Source organism: Netta rufina, assembly GCF_964035555.1.
Source record: "Netta rufina genome assembly, chromosome: 6".
Taxonomy (NCBI): Eukaryota; Metazoa; Chordata; class Aves; order Anseriformes; family Anatidae; genus Netta; species Netta rufina.
In genome coordinates, this window is record NC_140129.1 from 7,492,082 (window position 1) to 7,512,735 (window position 20,654).

Consider the following 20,654-nt stretch of genomic DNA (forward strand, 5'->3'; position numbering starts at 1 on the left):
AGAAGTAATGGCAATCAAAACTATGAACTGAAAAGGAAGCTAGTAGGGCATTAACAAATGCTTTTAGGATTGTTACCAAGGTTTTCACCGCTGTTTTCTGGTTTTGTAGAGTTCACTTGAGTAGTTCAGCATATGCTTTTTGATTTTTCCTGTTACAATAAGGGGCTTGTTCTTCTGCTTCAGGCAAATGTCAAGGTTCTTCCATTACTCTTAATTTAGGATCAGCTCTAAGTATTGGCAGTATTATTAGTATTTTAGTATTTTATAATGCAACCATATTGATTAATTGACAGGAGGTTAAAAACTGTCCCCTAGCACGTCTTGCTGCTTAGTACTACAACAAGAAGGTGGCAAAAAGCTATGTAACTTGACTTTATTATCAACTAGCTGCAGGACTGCGGTGTTCCCAGTGTGTGTATGGCTCAGCACATCACTTAACATTGGTGTTTTTCTCCTTCCTTGCATTTAGAGTTAATATAATAGCACTTCAGTTGCTTTTGCCCAAAGTATCAGTGTTGTCAACTTTTAGTGTAGTTAGTAGGCCAGAAGAAACACAAGATCTTGTGTTCTGCTCCGTGTTGGAAGATGTCATCCTTATTTTCTGTGGGTAAGTGGGGCTTTTGCTGACTTGAGGGAGCCAGTCCTGTCATTTTGATTCAGGCAGAGCTCCCATTTGGGAGAGTTTACCTCATCAGGTTTTGACCCAATTTGTACTGTACCTGCTCCAGCCTTCCATTTCCTATACTGTCTGGCTATCTATCCCCATGCACCTTCACGTTGTCTGTCTATCTTTCTGCTCAGTAGCTTACAATTTATGAATTTAACTCAGTTCTAAAGTTGTTGAACAAGAAAAGGCGAGTATTTGGTGTGTGGATCTGTCTCAGCTTACTTCATCCCTCTTCTCTCAGAGAACATTTTCCTAACATGCTTGTCAGTGTGTGTTGCATTGCACTGAATCCAAAAGAGGCTTCCTTCAGTCATAGTCAGAAAGAAATCACTGCTGTAGACATGACAAAGGTGGATGTGGCCAGCCATGCAGCAAACACAAATTAAAAGGAAAAAAAAAGGTAGAAAAGACAGAGAGGTTTGTGGGTCAAGTGTATTTCATGAGAGAAAGGAGTCAGTGGATGTAGGTTTCTTTCTCTCATTTGGCTGCAGAAAATCATTCAGATGAGCCTGTTCCTTTTTACTGCTGCAGAAGGTAAGATAACTAATTTGCCCTATTGACATTATTTCATTTATTTCACCTACTGTAACATAATTTTGCTCAGGAAATGAAATTTTCCCTAGCGCTGTCTAATCCTTTTATCGGTTGTATCTGCTCATTCAGGGCTGATGCAGTGTTCTCTTGCAAACTTGGCATTTCTTTTTTGCTCTGCACCTTTTGACAATGGTTAGAAATGTCTTCATGTAAAAAATCTTCTAAATGTTACAAGATAGGATGATGCCTTGAAGGACTGCCTTCCATTTTGAAATAGGTGTTGCAGGGTAAGTTTTCTGTACCAAATAAGAGCACTGCAAATTGAAAGGAGCCAAGTGTCCTAAAAAAAAAAATCCATTTACAGTAAAAATTATTCCATGAAAGGCTTTTTGAAAAGATACCTGGAAGCTCAAGCTGAATTGGCCTTTGTGAGAAGTGATTTTAATCTTGGTCTTTAGAATACACTGGGAATTTTTCCCACACTTTGACATGGAAACTATTAGAAGGGACTACAACAGCAAAGGAATTTTCTTGTTGCAGAGATGAAAGCATGGACTTCTTTAAAGAATGAATTGTCATGTTAATGAAATTATCTGCAGTAAGTTTGCAAATATCTTTATTGAAAGTGATAAACGATGTAGATGTGTGGTAGACACAGACCTAATAGCTCCAGCTAGACTTTGCACTCCTAATGATTTTGGCCCATCACATTTCTGTGCATTGAGCATCTTTACTGTTGTCAGTTGCTGTAATGTAAAGGAGCAGAGGCAGGGCTTGGTTGTTTTTGTGTGCTTTTTTCCTCCCCACATCCCATGCAGAAGCAATTTCCAGCCCTGTTTGCATCAATATAGAGAAGTCCTGGACTTCCATCTTCATTCTTGGTGCATTTTACTTCTGAAGAGTCCCTGGATAAATATGACCTACAGCTGGAAGGAGAGCCTCCCCTTTTCCAGTTGCACCTCCATCCCCATAATGCACCGCCTCCTCCTTCCCTCTTCTACTTCCTACCTCTTCAACCTCTCTTCTTTCCTCCACCATGTACCAGTTCCAGCAGAAGAGATGGCAAGTGCATCCCCCTGCTTTCTGCTCTTGCTCACAGTGATGCATAAACTAGCATGAGGGCACCCTGCACAGAAGTGGGAGTTGTAGTCTTGAATGTTCTCAGGTCTAGGAGGGAGCTGACTTCTGGTCTGTCACACGCTGAGACACAGCTTCACCCTCTGGAACAAGCCTTTTGCAAACAGTGAGCCACCTCAAATCTGTCCCTGAATTTTATAGAAGCTTATATAGAGAAGAAATCTGCAGGTTTTGCATTGCAAGTGGACTAAATGTGAAGATGCTTCGCTGCAACCTTATTGCGTACTCATAAGTACTAGGAAAAAGGCAGGGAGCTCAGGTTCAGGCCTGTGTTTAGCATCTCCTATTTCAGTGCTCTGCAGAGCTGCCTGCTCAGCAGAGGCAGGTGATGGCTTATCTTTCCACACCTAGCTTTTAAACATGCATCAACCACCGAATCTGCGGTTTAGATTCCACTACAAGGGCAAAGCCTCTAAATTATCCGTAGTTGAAGGCGCTCTTTGTCCCCTGAAAGAAATTGTGGAAATAATTCTCTTAAGTTCTGTGGGCAGTATTCGTGTATGTGCACAGGTGTGCGTAGCATACATTCATTGCTGGCCCACCTCAGGGCTGTCACAGATTCTAAAATGTGGATAATCATCCTTTGGCAGCGTGATGAGACGTGTTGGAGCTTCTAATATTACATTTGATGAATATACATTTATTTTTCTGCATTGGTTGAGCCTAACTGGGTTGAAGTTACAGCATCCTTTTCCAGGGCAGAAGAAGCAGATGTCATTACATTACAGGACACTTGCTGCCACGTTGCTGCAGAAAGCAGAGGGTGCCTTTTTATTTAAGGACACAGGTGTTGTCTTGTTATGGTGTGCTCTAGAAAGAAACTTGAAACTTACCTTTATATGCCAGGAAGAAGCTCAGAGCTCCTATAGATGGAATTGGTTTGGTCACAATATGCAATCCGGTGATACAGATGGATAAAAATCACCTTCCAAGGCTTGGGTAATGGTAGTAACAGCAGCAGTCACGAGCTTTCTTGGTTCAGGGTCTCACAGAGATGTGGTTAATGTCGGTTATACTGTCTGTGTTAGAGCCTTGCTTTCTGACTCGGTGTTTTGGATCTGAGAGGAAGGTTTTGGAAGCTCTTTAAGTTGTAATTGCTTGGAGAAAGGCCAGGGACACTGAGCATGGGCTCCTTGCAGCTAGTAGGAAATCCAGAGGGTTAGCAGCAGCAGCTGCTACAGGCACCGAGGAGTTACAGAGAAGGGACTTTAAATGTATTTTCTCTAGGATTAAAAGTTTTTAGTTTTTCATGGCTCAGTTAGCAGTCTGAGAGCTCCTTAGCTTGCACAAGCTCTCAGGTCTCCCCTTCAGGTGTGTATGGGTCAGATGGCAGGCCAGTCACTTTAATTGTGCTCTATTTTTTTCTTTGTCTTAGAAAAACAAACCCAAGCTCCCCCTCGCTGTAGCTGTCAGTAGCTGGTGTAGTCCTGAAATGATTGATTATTTGTGATGCTGCAGTGACGGGTGAATAAAGCTGTCATTCTGAAGTATTGGCAAACTCAGAGGTGGGAGCTAGTTCACCAACAGAAACATGACACAACAGCATTAAATGCAGGACTAACAGAGTGCTGTGAGCAGCTCTGCGTGGCCTTTTTCAGGAAAAAAGGTAGCTAGCAACTAGAGGAAGGGTTGTTTGTTTGTGTTTGTTTTTTTTTTTTTCTTTGTTTAAATGATACTTAGTTGTAGAAAAAGGAAAGAAGTAAGTTTGAAATACGTAAAAATGAGAAATAAGATTGTCACTGACAAAAAGCAAACCACTTTCAATTAAAGGACTTATTTTTTTTCGTTTACATCTTCAAATACCTCACCCGATGACTCCAAAGGATACAAGTGTGTCAGGACACTTCAGAAGTTTCTAAAACAGTCACTCCAGCTGTAAAACACATATGATTCTCAATGCAAGCTGTGGTTTGTGTACAATATATATTCCTCTAAATGCTGAGTGAATAGTCTTGAAATGCATTTATTGCAGTAGCTGGTTTCCAGTGTTCAGGAGGTGCCACAGACAGCCCCCGTGTTACAATGCACTGCCCATGCCTCCATCCGGCATCAGTTTGCAGCTTGCCTGGTTCCATCCACTCTGCAGTACGACGCAGTGGCTAGTGTTGCTAGTGCATGCGTCCATCCTGTCTTGTCTTGTCTCTGTCTGTCTGTCTGTCCTGCAGTTTTTGTCTGTGTGTGTCTATTTGTAGATGAAGGGGCGGAGGATAAGGTGGGACCGCTACGCCACTGCCCCGGCTGCGGGCCCACTGCCAGCAGGGAGTGGCGTAAACGCCTGGCCCCCTCCATCTCAGTGTCTGTGCCTGATGATGAGCCCTACAATTCGGATGAGGAGTACTATGAACACCCTTTGTTCAGCTCGGAGTGGACTGGCTCTAGTACACGTCCCAGTGCCACAGTGAAGAGCACAGAGGTCTTGTTGGGCCATGATGAAGGTGAACTGAGCATGGTCCCATGTTGTTCCTCTTCCCCTCTCCCCACCTGCCATCCATTCCATTATGTATGTGCCTGGGGTTGCAGCTTTCTGGGGAGGGAAGATGTGTGCTCTCCCCACACGGAAATGATGCCCCTCCAGAGTCCTTCCGTCTCAAAGCAGAGCTGCAGCATGAGCCCTGAATGCAGCTTTGGGGTCAGTGGAAGCACGGTCCCTGCTCAAACAGGGCTCTCAGGCCGGGCTTAGAGCAGATGCAAGAGGAGCAGCTAGGTAGAAGCAGCATACGCTCATTTCTTCTGTGCCAGAGAACCACTGCCAGGATCAGTGTGCAGAATAGGCCAAAAGATTGTTACTGGAGGTAAGGCAGCTGAGTTGGTAACACAATGGGAACACCTCATGTCTACACCAGTTAGTAGTGGGAGATCTTTAATTCTCCACTGGGCAAAGGAAAACAACATTTTCCCCAGTACACGCTGGTGACTAAAGGCAGTGCTGGGTCATGTTTGATCTCTGGGTATTTTGTGGCTGCGCCCAGTAAAACTCTGTCAACTGACTGCAACCAAGGCAGACATTTTAAGAAGTTCACTCTTACTGTGTTTCTGTACCCCCTCTGTCTATGGCCCGAGCACATCAGGAAGTATTATTTTAGCTGTGGGGGTTACATAAAAGTCAAATGTTTTTTGAGGGATCAAGGGAGAATCTATTTCAGTGACTAGCAGGAATTCTGGCTTCTTCTCCAAGCAAAATGAATCATGTTTCATCACACAGCATTTGATTAACTCAATCCTGGGACACAGGAGGTTAAGTTAAAAACAGTACTGAATTCTGCAGGGATTTGTGCCTCGGGAAGGTAGAGGTGTGTGACTCAAAGAGCTCAGTGGGGCATTTCGAGAAAACCAGGGTTGTCCAGAGTTAACAGGATAACGTAGCCCAGCACTGCAGCAGCACCAGAATGAGATCAGTGCTAATAACTGCAGGTTGTTTGTGTCAGGATGGCTGCCTGAAGCTGGGGGAGGCAGAAAATGGCAGGAGAGGCCTTGCTATAGCTGGGTGCCTATATCGGTAATGAAAACTTTCCTGCACTGTTTAGCTCTGGAGCAGCATCCATTTCAGTCATATGCCTCCATGTCTAGTGAAATTGGAAAAAAAGGAAATAAACTTGTTTATCAGTGAAAAGGTAGGCATTATAAATCCCCCCTCACTTGCTGCCTGTGCGTAAGCAGTCTGTTTGGCACAAGAGAGTCTGCTGCCCAAAGGGAGTCTCTGTAGGATTCCTTCATTAAGGCACCAACAGCTTACTGCCATACCATGCAAGAACAGGATATGATTCAGTCGGTAGAAATGAGGTAAATATGTTTTCAGGAGAAAAATACTATTGGAATACTGAATACTTAATCTAAGTATTGACCTGCTCGGAGCAGGTGCAGGGGAACATAAGAAGGACGTCCAGCTCCGACCAGCAGCCTGCCCAGGCAGTTAGCTGACAGCAGCCAGCAGTATTTGTTTGGAGAAAACCACAGGGGCAGCGCAGTCATGTAACGATGCTTTCCCCAAGGATGCACTGAGATTCCAGTTTGCAGCTTGGAGATGATGTCTTTTTTCCAGTTTCTGAGCTCAGGCAAACTTTTAATATCCATAGCAGTGTTTATGCGTGTTCAGTTGTTTCCCTCAGTAGACGTGTGCTTATCCATTCTAGAAAACATTCTCATCTGCAGCTATTGCCAGGGCTTTTACGACAACTGCAATGAAGTCCACTTACTTCATGCAAGTTCTTTCTCAATGTTTCTTTTCTTTTTAGTGTCTATATTCTCAAAATGTTTATCTGATGAGCTGTAATAATGCTGAGAGAATCACAATGTTCTCTTTGCTTTGGTATTCAGGATGGGATTAATCTCTCCTGATCCTGACCATTTCAGAGCTCTGTACCTCGTGTAATAACTTGCCAAAATGGGTATCTAACATAACTAAGATGATTTGCCCTCTGAAGGCTTTTTCTTCCCTAGAGGAAACCTAGACAGTTGTTTGCACTGGATGCCTAAACTTTAGACATTTCAAGCTAGGTATGCAGAGCTTTCAGCTAATAAAAAAAAATGGAAGAGAATTATTCCTGCTTTGCTGAGTAATTAGTTATCATCACGTGGCACTGAGTGAAGTAACTGCCATAAAAATGAGATAAAAAGAGAGGCTTTATTTATTGATTTTTAACTGAAGGGAATGAATACAACTACATAAAATTGGAAAAAGAGAAGTAAAGCAAGTTACTTGAGCAGGGGCCTCTTGTAGATGGATACCTGCTGTTGTGCTAGGCTGCTTTTACAGTCTGCCTTTGAGTAAATATCCCTGTGACACTCAGGCATTGGTTCAGTTCTGATTCTGAATCTTTTGGCTTCTATGCCTTTAAGATATTCGTTCTCAGTCCGATTCGACAAAATCCTTAAACATGGGATGTCCTTAAAAACCCAGAGAGGTCATCAGGTTGACTTCAGATTGGCTGGTGGTCAGCTGCTTAAAGATTTCGCTGAATCAAAGGTTTCACACTTAATACTACTTTCCAGTTAGAGGGAACACCAACGGAGTAGGGTAATATTAGTCTGAATAGCAATGGCAAGACTTCAGTCCAGAAAGGAGACTTCCTGTCATGGCGAGAGTAGAATAAAGAGCACTGTTGGCACTAGTGTACTGATCCTAACAGCCTGTGGGCCGAGTAATGTGTTTCAGAAATTCAGATGAACAAATAGTTATATTGCACTCACTGATTTCTCTAATTTAATTGGTGATGAGGAGCCTGGGGGCTAATGAGGGAGACAGAAAAGCAAATGAAGAGTCCTCGTGTTAAACCTGTGATTTGTGCATAGAGTTCAGGCCTCATGCAGCCTAAGGGAGCAATGGTTTATAAACCCATTCAGTGTAAGTATCTTGGCTGAATTCTTGTGAAACCGTTAGTTACCAGCTATGTGCAGGGCTTATTAAGGCTGTTCAAGTGGCTGGATATTTTGCCAAATCCAGGACAGACTTGCTGGCATTTAGCAGTCATTATCACCAAGGTCAATGGAAAGAAATTAATGACTCATACCTTCCCCCACCTCAGCTGAATGTCTTGTACTGGATTAAACAGCACATCCATCAGAAAAAAAAAAAATCAGCATACTTTCTGTGCGCATTGATGCATTGGTGTTGTCAGAGCCATCCATCATTCAATATCATCTCCATTTGCAATGAATATTTGACTCACAGCCATTTTTGGAAGAGGTATATCTATAAAACACTTTCAGCTCTCATCTTAGAGCATAAATATACTTTGCTGGGGACAGGGCTTTTTTGTGTTTTTTTTTTTTTCTTTTTTTTTTTTTTCCCTTGGGAAAATTCAGTTCCATTGTGATTAATATGGGCTGGATTCTAGTGAACCTTTGACACACGAATCTAAATTGTTCAGAGCTGAAAGTGTTATGTAAAACCAGTCCTTTGAGCTTTGTGCTTGGTGTTTACTGTTGGTGTTGATGTCGCCTCCTTTTTCCATCCCCAAGAAGAAGAACCTGTAGAGAGTCCGATGGCTGTGGAAGTGAAACCTGCTGCTCTTCCTGGGAAGCAAGTGGGGAAAGAGCACGGGCCTGCTGAGCCTTCAGACCAGGCCAAGGGCCTCGGTGGGGGGCAGTCGGAATCTGGTTTGGAGGCCAAAGTGTGTCACGAAGACAAAGTGCCGAGTGTGGCATCCAGCAGGGCGAGCGTAACAGTTGTGGCGGAAACGCCTCTGAGAGACACATCCCCTTCCTTGGCCGAGGAAGGTGTGTCCTCCCTAGGATTGCATGCGTTTGCTGCCAGTGAATCCTCCAGCTTCTCCGGTGCTTTCCGAGGCTGCTTCATTTCCTGTTCTTCCCATTTATCAGTATGACTGCTCTTGTTATTATGCCTGAAGAGTGTGTAGCAGATACTATGATTGCATAGGTGCTGTATGACAACATGGTTTCCCACCACTGCAGCTGATTCCTAATTTTTTTTTTTTTTTTTTTACTTTGCCATGATACAAATGCTTTGCAGCTAAGCTGATTCCTCTGCGCAAGCCTTTTTCCCCCCATCTCAGATGTGTTTGCCAGTCACATTGCTAATCTGTGTATATTTTTTTTTCTTTTTGGTGCAGAGATTCATCTGCTTTTCTTTCAAAAAGTAGATTTATTGACTTTGACTATGACATAAAGAGGCTTAAACTGTAGAAATGTTTTCATTTGCAGCGTGCAGTATTTTTGTGTGTGTGTGCTTCAGCATTCTGGTTTAGCTTCCCTAAAGCTATTGCTTCTTATGTCATATCCTTGCCATTCATTGCAGTCCACCCCTTCTCTCCTTGATCATTGCCAGAACTCCGATTTTTTTGTGTGCCTTGCCTTATTACAAATGTTTAGCTTGGCTGGAGTGCCCTGCTGAGACAAAAACCCATCACTTCCACGGAGATATTTGCCTTTTGTATGAAGTACAGGATTGGGTGTGTGAAGTTCTGATCTGGTTCCTAGGGCAAAACGTTTACTCCGAGCAATTGTTTTTCAGTCCATGAGAACGAGGCTTCAAGATAGGCCTTGCAAGGGTGTATCTCTTTAGTCAGTGCAACAGGGTGTAAAGACGCATTGTATGGAGTAGTGCAGTACCTGACTGAGAAGTGCCATGTTTGGGAGGCTGGTTTTTGGGCTGGCCCAGATAAAGAAGATCAAATTCCCTTGGCAATCAGAATTTATTTTTTTGCCATTGGTCTCGTTCATTGGCGCTACATTAGGAGGCATGATAGACTACATAAGAAAAATCAGCATGTAGCTCATTGATTTCTGTGAAACAAGGATAAAATCAGCTCAGTGGCCTTGTTTCTATTCATCATAGGGTTTGCAAGTCAACAAATTTGAAAGCGTAAAAGATGATAATTACTATAGTTGTAGAATTCTCTTGTACCCGCAGAGTGTAGAACAGCAGTAGCTTTTTAACTAAAGGTTAACATATGCAAATATTTAAAGAATGACCAATATTTTGATATTATTTATTTTTAAAACTTCATATCATATGAGTCAGAAGATGGCTCCATGGTCTTTAAATCAGGTATTCAGATTTGGCCTAATACTTACTGTGACAAGTTTTAGGGGAAAAAAAAATCTTTTTTTTTTTTTTTTTTAACAGATTACTGCAGAAAGTTCTACCACATTCTGTAGTACCTCTTTGTGTTTTTTATATATGATGATAAGAATGATTGTTTTCCATAGGGTATTAAAAAAGAACATGGTATTAATGATTAACAAAGCATGGATAGGTATTACCTTAACTAGGTATTACTCCATACAAATATAGTGGCAGGTTGTAAGTATGGCATTTTAAGTTTTAAATTAACTGGGGTCTGTGCTACAGTCAGTGAAACATGCCCAGTGTTCTTTGAGTACAGTTGAAGATGGCTGCCCGTTTTGAAGAGGAGGCCTGTGAGATCTGTGACCATTAATGGCTCTGCTGGAGATTTATACATGCCAGGTTCATTACAGACCTTACTAAAGCAAATCTAGCATAAGCTTCATAGCCCAGTGGAACATACCAATGAAGTGAGGATTATTTCTGGTTTTATTTTTGTATACAAACCATGAAGATGAAGTCACATGAAATCATCTCATTTCAGTGGTCACATATGTAGATGTGTACAACTTACATTTTCACTATAGGGCATCATATATTGAAAGGAAACTAGGATTTAATGCTTTAGAGCAGATTTCTATGTGGAAAGCCTTGCTGCATGCTTGCATCTTTCTCCCTCTCCTTTCCATCATTCATACCAAGACGTTGTGTACGCCACATGACTGCCTGCCTGTAAGTGCTTTAAATAATTGTGTTATAAAACCCAAACAAACTACTTCAGATTTACTTGCAGCCACGAAGATGGAATTCCGTGTCCAGGAGGGCACATGCCCTTTCACAACAGAACCATTAGACACAAAGCGCCAGGAATCTGGAAAAGACAGTAAGACTGAGCAACCTAAACACGATGCCTTAGTTCCACAGCCAGCAAAAACAGAGGATAAAAAGGATTCACAGAGCAAAGACAAAGAAAAAATGCCTTCACATCCAACAGAACAGATCTCGGAAACTGATTCACAGAAGAAAGGGGAAGTCAGTTTTGCAGAACCTGCCTCCAAGCTTCCTGGTTTTCAAGAACAAAAGGATTTGCCATCTGAACTGCCTAAAGGGAGCAAAACAGAAGAAAGGACTGCAGATGTGCCCTCATCATCCAACCAAATTATGTCTATGACATTTAAAGATGACCTTAAAGATGTCCAAGATCTTGCCATCAGCCATGAGGGAAGTTCTCTGATGCTGTCAGAACCCAAGGCAGAGGCAGCCAAAAGTGAACTACCTTCAGGCCCATCTCCTGCTGTCCCCCAGGAGCTTCCCCTCAAAGACAGTTCCAAAACAAAACAGGAACCCACTGACCACCTGTTTGCCAAAGATCTCGCTAAAGATGAACAGATCCACAGAGACATGACCCTAGCTCTGCATGAAGAAGTAGCTGTAGATGGCCTGAAAACACCAAGCGCCCAGAAAATCCCTGCATGGGGGGAGGAAAAGGACATGACTAGGGAGGAGAGTGATGAGGAAGAAAGGTATGACTTCTATGATAAAGGGGAGGCTCGAATATTAGACGATGGTAAATTTGCCACAAAACCTGAAGTTAAGGCCCTTTCCCAAGACAAAGCAGACTTTCAAAAGGATGCTGAAGTTAAAATGTCATCTGATCTTTTCAAAGCAGAAAAAGAAATGGACCAAAGTGGGCTTCCAGCAACAGTAGACCTGAAAAAAGACATGCAGCCAAGCACAGAGGTATCCCCAGGCAAGTTAAGCCCTGAACTGACCCTTGAGAAAACAGCAGAGCACCCTGATACCACACAGTTATCCCGAACAACAGAGAAGACCCCTGAGGCACAAAGTTTAACCACAGATAAGACTCCTTCTCTAGAACCTTCTCAAGAGAAAGATGTTAAAAAGGATACCAAGGATGATAAGACAAGTGTTTCAGCTACTCCTGAAATGAAAGCAGAAGTGGATCGATCAGGAATGTCGAAGTATTTTGAAACCTCTGCACTAAAAGAGGAAGCCTTCAAAGCAGACGCTCTGAAACAAGGCAGTGATTACTATGAGCTAAGTGACACTAAAGAGAGTGCTTATGAGCCTTATCAGACAGGTCGCCTAATACCTGAAGACAAAGAGGAAGAGGAGGAAGAATTGCAGACAGAATTGGGCCAACAGCAGGGCATGCCTGCTCATGAAATAGGGTACAGTTCTCTGGCTCAGAGCTATACGCCAGACAAATCTGAAGAACCAAGTTCCCCGACAGAACGAATGTTCACTATTGACCCCAAAGTCTATGGGGACAAACGAGAGCTCCACAGTAAAAATAAAGATGACCTAACTCTGAGCAGGAGCCTGGGACTTGGGGGGAGATCTGCAATTGAACAGAGAAGCATGTCTATTAACCTGCCCATGTCCTGCCTGGATTCTATAGCTCTAGGATTTAGCTTTGGCCGCGCACATGACCTTTCTCCCCTGGCTTCAGATATTCTAACTAACACTAGCGGCAGTATGGACGAAGGTGACGACTACTTGCCAGCAACCACACCAGCATTAGAGAAGGCCCCTTGCTTCCCCATTGATAGTAGGGAGGAAGATGAGCACATTGAAGAAGAAAAAGCAATGGCAGAAGAAAAAGTCCAGCCTGAGACTTCGGTTGAATCGCCTTTCCCAGCCAAAGATTATTACAAAAACGGGGCTGTCTTGGCTCCCGACCTGCCCGAAATGTTAGACCTAGCAGGGACAAGATCCAGATTAGCATCTGTGAGTGCAGATGCTGAGGTGGCGCAAAAGAAGTCAGTTCCTTCTGACACTGTTTTGGAAGACAGCAGCACAGCCCTGCCACCTGTGACAGATGAAAACCACGTAACTCTAAAAGCTGAAAGCCAGCTCGAAGACTTGGGCTACTGTGTTTTCAATAAGTACACAGTCCCACTCCCTTCTCCAGTTCAGGACAGTGAGAATTTAACAAGTGAAACCTGTCCCTTTTACGAAGGCACGGATGAAAAATTGAGACGCAGCCTAGCTCCTGACCTGTCCTTAATAGAAGTGAAGCTGGCAGCAGCTGAAAAATCGAAAGAAGAATTCCTCAGTGAAAAAGATTTAGCTCAGCATGCTGCCGGTGAGTCCGTTCTGGGGAGGGACTTTGAGCAGGAGAAGAAAGAGAAGCTGGATACTGTGCTAGAAAAAAGTGAAGATCAAGTTGACTCTAAAGAGGTCTGTCCCATTAAAGGTGCGGAGTCAGAGAGGACAAGACCTGAAGCAATCTTAGAAATGAAAGAAGAAAGTGTGGCTGACAAAGTTCACGTGCCTGCTGATACAACGTATGACAGAATGTTGTCTGCAGAGGCAACAGCAGAAAAAGATGCTGGTTCTTTCCTGAGGGAGGAGAAGACTCTTAGTGTTGTTCCTGAAATGGCTGAGATAGAAGCTCCAGTAAAACCAGATTACAATGCTATAAAGCATGATTTGGAAGTGGCTGCAAGGAGAGCTGACCAAGAATATCAAAGTCAGTTAGAAAGTAAGATCAGTGAAGGCTCCCTGCCTTCAGGGAAGGACAAAGCCCCTGTTAAAAGAGCAGGGCCTGAACCCAAAGAGACTCAACAGAAAGACCAGACCACCTTGTCCAGAGAAGCAAAGGATGCTGATGTACTTTCCAAGACCGAGCCTAGTTACGTGAAGGACAGCACCAAACTGTCTGAAACAGAAATTAAGGAAAAAGTAGCTAAGCCCGATCTTGTACATCAAGAGGCAGTTGATAAAGAGGAGTCTTATGAATCTAGTGGAGAGCATGATCAAGCCCAGGAAGGTTTGAACGGAGAACCCTTGAAACAAGAGGATATCAAAGGAGAATCTCCAAAACCTACTGTGTGTGGGGAAGAGGTGCCTGCACAGTTGCCAGCAAAGGAGCCTTCTATGGAGCTCCTCCTTCCAAAAACCGAGCCTCCCCAAGAAGAGCCTGCTGAGATTCAGATGGAGAGCATACCACAGCCTACAGAGGAAACTGAAAAGATTCCTGATACAGCTGTGAAACCTACAGAAATCCAAACAGTGCTGCCATCCGAAGCGACAGCTGGGGCCGCAAGAAGGGAAGAGCATGAGGAAGAAGAGGTAGAAAGGGGACAAGAAGAAAAAGAAGAGGATAAACAACATCTTACACCAGAAATGCCCCAAGAAATGGACCTTGGGAAACCTAGCAGTGAAGAAATGCTAGCCAAGGTTTGCCCAGAAGCACTACCTGAACTGAAAGGCATTATTGAATCCGTGGTGACAGTAGAAGATGACTTTATCACAGTGGTGCAGACAACAGTTGATGAGGGCGAATCTGCGTCTCACAGTGTACGCTTCGCTGCTACGCAGCAGGAAGACATCGAAACTGTGGACTCCCAGGCTGAAGAGGAGCTGGAGGTTGAGGAAGTGGCTGACATTCACGCGGAGCCCAAGGAGGGCTCCCCAGAAGCTCCTGCTTCACCCGAGAGAGAAGAAATCTTGCTCACCGACTACAAAACAGAGACGTGTGATGATTACAAAGATGAAACAACAATTGACGACTCCATCATGGACACAGACAGTCTCTGGGCAGATACTCAAGGTGTGCATTATCCTTTTTGTTTTGTGTGTTAAGTATTTTTGCTTCCAAATCATAATGATCAAAAAGCAAAGTTACTATAATTGTAACGGTAATCTCAGCATGTTTCAAAAAAATATGAAATAGCCTGCTTTTTTTTCTTTTATTAATCCGTCTGCTCGGTCTTCAACTATTTTTACGCTGCATCAGCTGCAGTATTGTTAACATTTGTTGCTAATCTTTTGTTTATTACGATTTGCTCTGATCCTACAGATGATGATAGGAGCATCATGACTGAACAGTTAGAGACTGTTCCTAAAGAGGAGAAGGCAGACAGAGAATTGCGAAGACCATCTCTTGATAAGCATAAAAAAGAAAAACCTTTTAAAACTGGGCGAGGCAGGATTTCTACTCCTGAAAGGAAAATAGCTAAAAAGGAACCTAGCACACTCTCCAGAGATGAAGTGAGAAGGAAAAAAGGTTCATTTAACACTCCCTATTACAATATATTTATATATTTTTGTACTATCGTGCAGTACTGTCAGGTTACTCTGTTGTGGATGCACCTTAACAGTATTAAGTGCGGTGCTTTTTAATGAGACATTGTACAATTCTGTGAGAATCCACGTGCAAGGCTCACTGCTCCACCAGTCCCGTTTTACTCTACGTACCCCTACAGGTCACTGGGTAGCACACCTGAGGTTAATGCACAAGTGCTCCCTCTCTCCTGACCGAGGAATTGTCCGCCCCAGTAGAAGCAATGCTTTGGGTCGCAGTTGTGGAGCAGTGGGCCTGCCGCTTGATGTATTGTCGTATGAAACTTTGCTGTTTTTTTCTCCTGATTGTGTGTTTTTGTGTTTTCTTGTCCATAGCAGTGTATAAGAAAGCTGAACTTGCTAAAAAAACTGAAGTTCAGGCCCACTCTCCCTCCAGGAAAATCATTTTAAAACCTGCTATCAAATATACTAGACCAACTCATCTCTCCTGTGTTAAACGGAAGCAGACAGGTGACTGCATTCTGTTCAGTTATGCAATGTGGCTGGCAAACATAGACATTTTATTTTTTTTTTTTTAAATCTCATGGCTATGGCAGCTTCTCTATTTTTTATTTTTACTTTTTAATTTTTCCTCCAAGAGTATCTTCACAAATAGTGTTGCTTTTTTAGTGTTTTTTATCATTTTTCTTTTCTTCTTTCTTTCCCGGCATTTATTTGTTTATTTAATGGAGGCCATGATCATGTATGCTTGTCATTGCTTGGACCTCCAAGTGCTGTGGTTGTATCTTGGCATTGTGCTTATAGTGTGTTGTTGTAGGAATCTCTGCTCATCATTTTGTTCTTTTTCTAATTATTTTTATTATGCTTTTTTTTTTTTTTTCTGGTGGGAAAATGTTGACAGCTTAAACCATGGTATGCATTTCCATTATTTTGCTTTTTACTCTCATGCATAATAAGAAGCGTTTCGGACTTATATTTTGTTGATTGATGTTATCCACGTTCACGTGTCACAGTCTGTTACTGATGTTTATGATGTACAGTCAAAATCCACAGGGGGAGTCCAGCCACACGCAGCATGGAGCTGAGAGAAGAAATCTGGGCTCACACTACGAATGGATTCCAAACAAAAAGCAATAATAATATTTGGTAGAGGAAGGTTAAAGGAATTAAAATTTAAAAGAGATTAAAACAACAGTTCCTGCTATCTTTTTTACTGTTTGTTGGAGCACAGCAAAAAAAAAAAGAAAGGGGGGGTGGGTTGATGAGCAGTGGTAATGGGGAGTTGATTCTTCATGTCACCAAAGTGTCGGTTTTGCAGCTTTCTAACTCTGACTGCACTTCTACAGCTATGTGGTCAGCGTTGTCTTGCCCTCTGATACTCTTACCTCCTCAGAACTCTTCTGGCCCAGCAGCATCTCAGAGACCTGAGGCATACTGATAGACTTGCATAAGGAAATCTGTTCAGTGCCTGAAATGTGTGCTGCCTGGCAACAGTCAGAGCTTTTTTTCCTCTCCTTCTTGATATGTAGTGATGCAGATGTATTAGTGGAAGTGAAAAATGTAATACAAGAACAACCTCCCAGTGCATTTTAAATACTGAGACAGAGAGCAACCAAAAAGAGGGACTCTGATCTTAAAATTTGCAGGAAGGTTGCTTTGGGCTCTAAAGCAAAATAGCTTGAACCATACCACAAAGTGAATAAAAATATATCTAAAATGTTTCACCATACTCAGTGTTGCTGGAAAACTCAGTTCTCCCTTATTTTCTTCTATGTATCTGGAACTTACAGGGATGTTATTTCCCTCCCTTTTTTTTTTTTTTTTTTTTTTATGTAATGCAATTTATACAGCACCGTTTCTTGAAGCCAGCTGTCAGTATGTCCTATTTGTAACGGCCCTGTTAACTGCTGTGATGTGTGAGCCCCACCAAAACTACCACCACAGTGTAGTCTACAGCTTTGAGTATATTCCAGGTGTTTAAGATCTCCATGTTGCATTTTCTGCATCTTTAAAATGAAGTATGTCCAGTCATAAGATGGAATAGTCTACAAAAAGTTAGTATTCGCTCGTATTTTCTACGTAGTTGTGCAGGAAATGAAATCATTCATCTATTCCCCTCAATAGCAGGGAAAAAAAACCTTCCCATGTCACTGTGAGGTAAGCACTGGCAAATACTGGTAAGATACGCTGCCATATCCTCAAGGGAGGGACTGCTGTCAGAGATTCATCCTTGCCGTTTGGAAAAGAAACTGCATGGCCAACTCCAAGGAAAGAGTAGTGAAATCTTTGCCTTGCCTGATGTAGTTACGGGAGTGAAACCTCAATCCGGCTCGTGCTCTGTGGCTGTGAGATGCTGCTGCTGTTGTGCCATGAGAGGAGTGGTGACAGGGGCAAGGCCAGGCCAACTGCCCGGTTATGAGCAGGAGTCAGTATGCAGGGCACTTCTGCTCCATGTCTACAGTTCTGGGGTCACCCACTGAGGCAAAATGTGTTTGTTGTGTACTTAAACTGGTAGCAGAGCACAGAGAGATCTATTGTTCAGATGGAGAAGTTGTGGTGCTGCCAGGTAAGTCAGTAGAAGCAGCACAGCTATGCCTTCCACTTCGTACTGGTGGCTGATTTGGGTTCAATACTGAAGGAAGGAAGGAATATATTATTTGTCATTATTTAGAAGAGATGCGAAACACACCAAAACCAGCAGTAACAGATGGGGTAAAATGCGATACAGGAGGGCTTTGCTGTACTTAAGCCTGGTACAAATTCAGAAGTGTTGTATGCGGCCACATATATTAATTTCCTCCTGAAAAGTTTTCTCTCCTCCTCCTTCAATTTAGAAAAGCAGCAAGGAAATTATATTAAGCGGGCAGAACTACTGAGTGGGAAGTGTGGCAGAAAAACAGGGATCCCCTCACCATTCCTGGGATACAAGGAGAGGAGAAAATCAATTGTTTCTGAACCATACACTGTGTTAGGGCTGGTTTTACAGTTAGAAGACATCCTAGAGATTGTCATCTGTGTCTACTACCCTGCTTCTGTATTTACTAAGGGCTTTTTTTGGCACAGATGCCAAGGGATGTCACATCTAGATAGCTTTTGTGAGGCAAATCACTTCCTGAACAGTGGTGTTGGAGTGGACCTAATAGCCTGCTTTCTGAAAAGCTCCCTTGTTCCACAAGTTTGTAAGGACAGAATCTAAGTCAGAAAGAAAAATCTCATCTCGAATCATGGTGTATCAGATAAATGAAATGGTGCGTTATTATACTTGATGTCCCAGGTATAATGTGAATGCTAAAGTCTGAGGGCTTGATTGAGCCATGGCACACTGACCTTATTGACACAATTACAGTGGTAATTCAGTAGTCTATCGCTCTCTTTCCATTATGAATTTTGGCTAATATTTTTAAAAGCGATGATTTCAGGTCCTTTATTTTAAAATTTTCATTCGTGATTGCTTAAAGGAACCTGCTTTTCAGAGGACAGTTCAGAACTCTCTGAAAATCAGGGTGATAAGGTATCTTCGGATGGACCTTCGGAACTAGAGTCTCTTACACCTCTCAGCTGTTCTTTGAACTTTACTGTGGTTCCTAGATTTCCAGGGACATAAGTACAAAACTTGGATTTGTTTGAAATATATAGAATGCCACTTTACCTCAAGTAAAATGAATACAGGACGTTTTTAAGGTAAGCACATTTCTATATACAGTTCACTGAGACTGCTTCACGAGGTAATTGTTTTACATGGTAGTTCCAATGTATATGAGTGTTCTAGCAAGTGTGCTAAGTGGAAATGTTTATTATTATTATTTTTAACCATCAAGTCTTTCTTTGGGTCTCTCAGCAGCAGGTGGTGAAACAAACCAGGCTCCTGGTGTATTTAAACAAGCAAAGGAAAAACTCTCAGTGAGTAAAATCATCTTCTTGCCCATCTTTACAATCTCCTTTTGTCCTTATTTCAGATCTTTCTGTGTTAATTCAGTCCTTCATTGTGTGTTCCATTTAGAATTTGTTTGACATATTCATTATTCATTTAAAAAGGTAATTAAACCCACCTTTCCTGAATAATAATTTCTACTAGCTCTGACTTACAGCCCAGGTAGATGATGATGACAGCTTGCAGATCTATAGGGGGCACACAGACTCCAGGCTGCAGGAGCTGAATGTTGTTCAGCGTTTGGAACAAGGTCATCCTCTGGGATAAGCTGTGTCCTTTGGACCTTTCCACAGCACCCAGCTCGTGCTGCCACCTTGCTGTATTGCCACCTAGGCAGAAATCCTCCCCAGGACTCACTGGGTATATTTTGATGCACCATTACATATGCTTGCATTCTGCAGAGACCCTGCCCATGTGGAAATTATTGGCCGGTAGCATTTTACACGAGAATAAGTGCTTTTGGATAGACTAGTTTCTGGAGCACTGATTTCTGTCTGTTTTACTCTGACAATCCTGTGCCTTGCCTTCAGCTGCTCTGCAGCCTGTTCTGCTCCCCGCTTCTGCCTCTCCTCTGCTGAGTTTTCATCAGTAAATATTGCAAACACTACAGAAATACAGCAGTGCTACAGCAAAGTGTCTCTCTGCCCTGCTCCTGTGCTGACCCTGTGCTCTTTCTAGCCCACTATTCCAAAATACCCAGCAATTTGTCCTTCTTTCACTATCCCCTAAGCAATTCTTTCTTTCATGACACTGACACAAACTAACTTACATCTGCAGTGTGACAATATTTTGTCATTGCTAGCCATCGTAAACAGTGTGGCTGTACCTTAGGATTCCCCTGTATTTCCTAATATATTCCATGGCTGATTTATTTCATCTGTCTAACCAGATTGTCGTTTATTTGGGGAACAAAAATCTATGTCTTCTAAAGTGCTACACACTAGTTATGAATCATAAGAAATTGTTAATGATGAAAGCAGCGTAGCTGATTTGAGGCTGTGAAGCAGCGCTGAAATTTAGGCCTGAATTCAGCCATGGATGCTAGGATTTCATGTGATTTGAGATGTCTGGCCCATTTCAGCTCATAACTGGGAAACTGTTAGAAGTTCTTTCCTAGAACAATAAGAAATATCTGGGTGGGCTTTGCTCCTTAGTCAAAAGCATGTTTTTTGACTGTCTTTTCTCAGGGGCTGATCAACACCTGAGCGAAGTCGATACTAGCCCATTTTCAGAGCCTTCTGTGATCATGGAGTGCTTTAAGGACAAGCACTGCAAAGTCCCTCTCTGAAATGATCTGTTTTCTATGCACCTTTCTTATTCCTGTCCTTTATCTTATGGCAAAGATTAGAAGTCTAGTCCCTCCTTACTTTCTCTCCCTGTTGCTTCCCTTCTCTGATTGCCATGTTCACTTATCTCTTGGATGTTTTCTCTTTTGTGCCTTGTCTTCACCTCTGCTTTTGTAAAGTCCTCTTCCTTTTTGTTGTTGTGTTCCTTCCTGATTTTCAGCTTTTATGTCCTTCAAGTGCACCCTTTTCCTCGCTGCTGGTAATGTTAGATATCCAACCCAGTCAGTTTGTTACCCGTCTTCAAACCACATTTTTCATAGTGCTTTGCAGAACAAGATCAGGAAAGGCTAAGCAGTTCCATCTGCTGGAAGGAGCTGTGTACCTGTGGTAGTGAGATGCTGAGAACATCGGCCATGCCTTAGCAGTGCCTCTGGAATAAACTGAGATTTCTGCCTCCCAGCTTCAGCAGTCCCCGAATCACTGGGTCTTGGCCAGGGTTACATAGATGTTTGTCCTGTGGAC

The 20,654-nt window shown here is 42.7% G+C and overlaps 1 protein-coding gene across 1 annotated transcript in view; it reads left to right on the top strand.

The window, feature by feature from the left end:
* MAP2 (microtubule associated protein 2) overlaps positions 1–20,654 on the top strand; it is a gene marked incomplete at its 5' end in the record, with an annotated part of 60,644 nt that overhangs the window by 18,719 nt on the left and 21,271 nt on the right. Inside the window, 6 exons of the mRNA XM_084289401.1 lie at positions 4,531–4,773; positions 8,297–8,554; positions 10,708–14,442; positions 14,692–14,898; positions 15,291–15,425; positions 18,754–18,815. Of these exons, the coding sequence (XP_084145527.1) occupies positions 4,531–4,773; positions 8,297–8,554; positions 10,708–14,442; positions 14,692–14,898; positions 15,291–15,425; positions 18,754–18,815 (4,640 nt within the window). The remainder of the gene's footprint in view (positions 1–4,530; positions 4,774–8,296; positions 8,555–10,707; positions 14,443–14,691; positions 14,899–15,290; positions 15,426–18,753; positions 18,816–20,654) is intronic.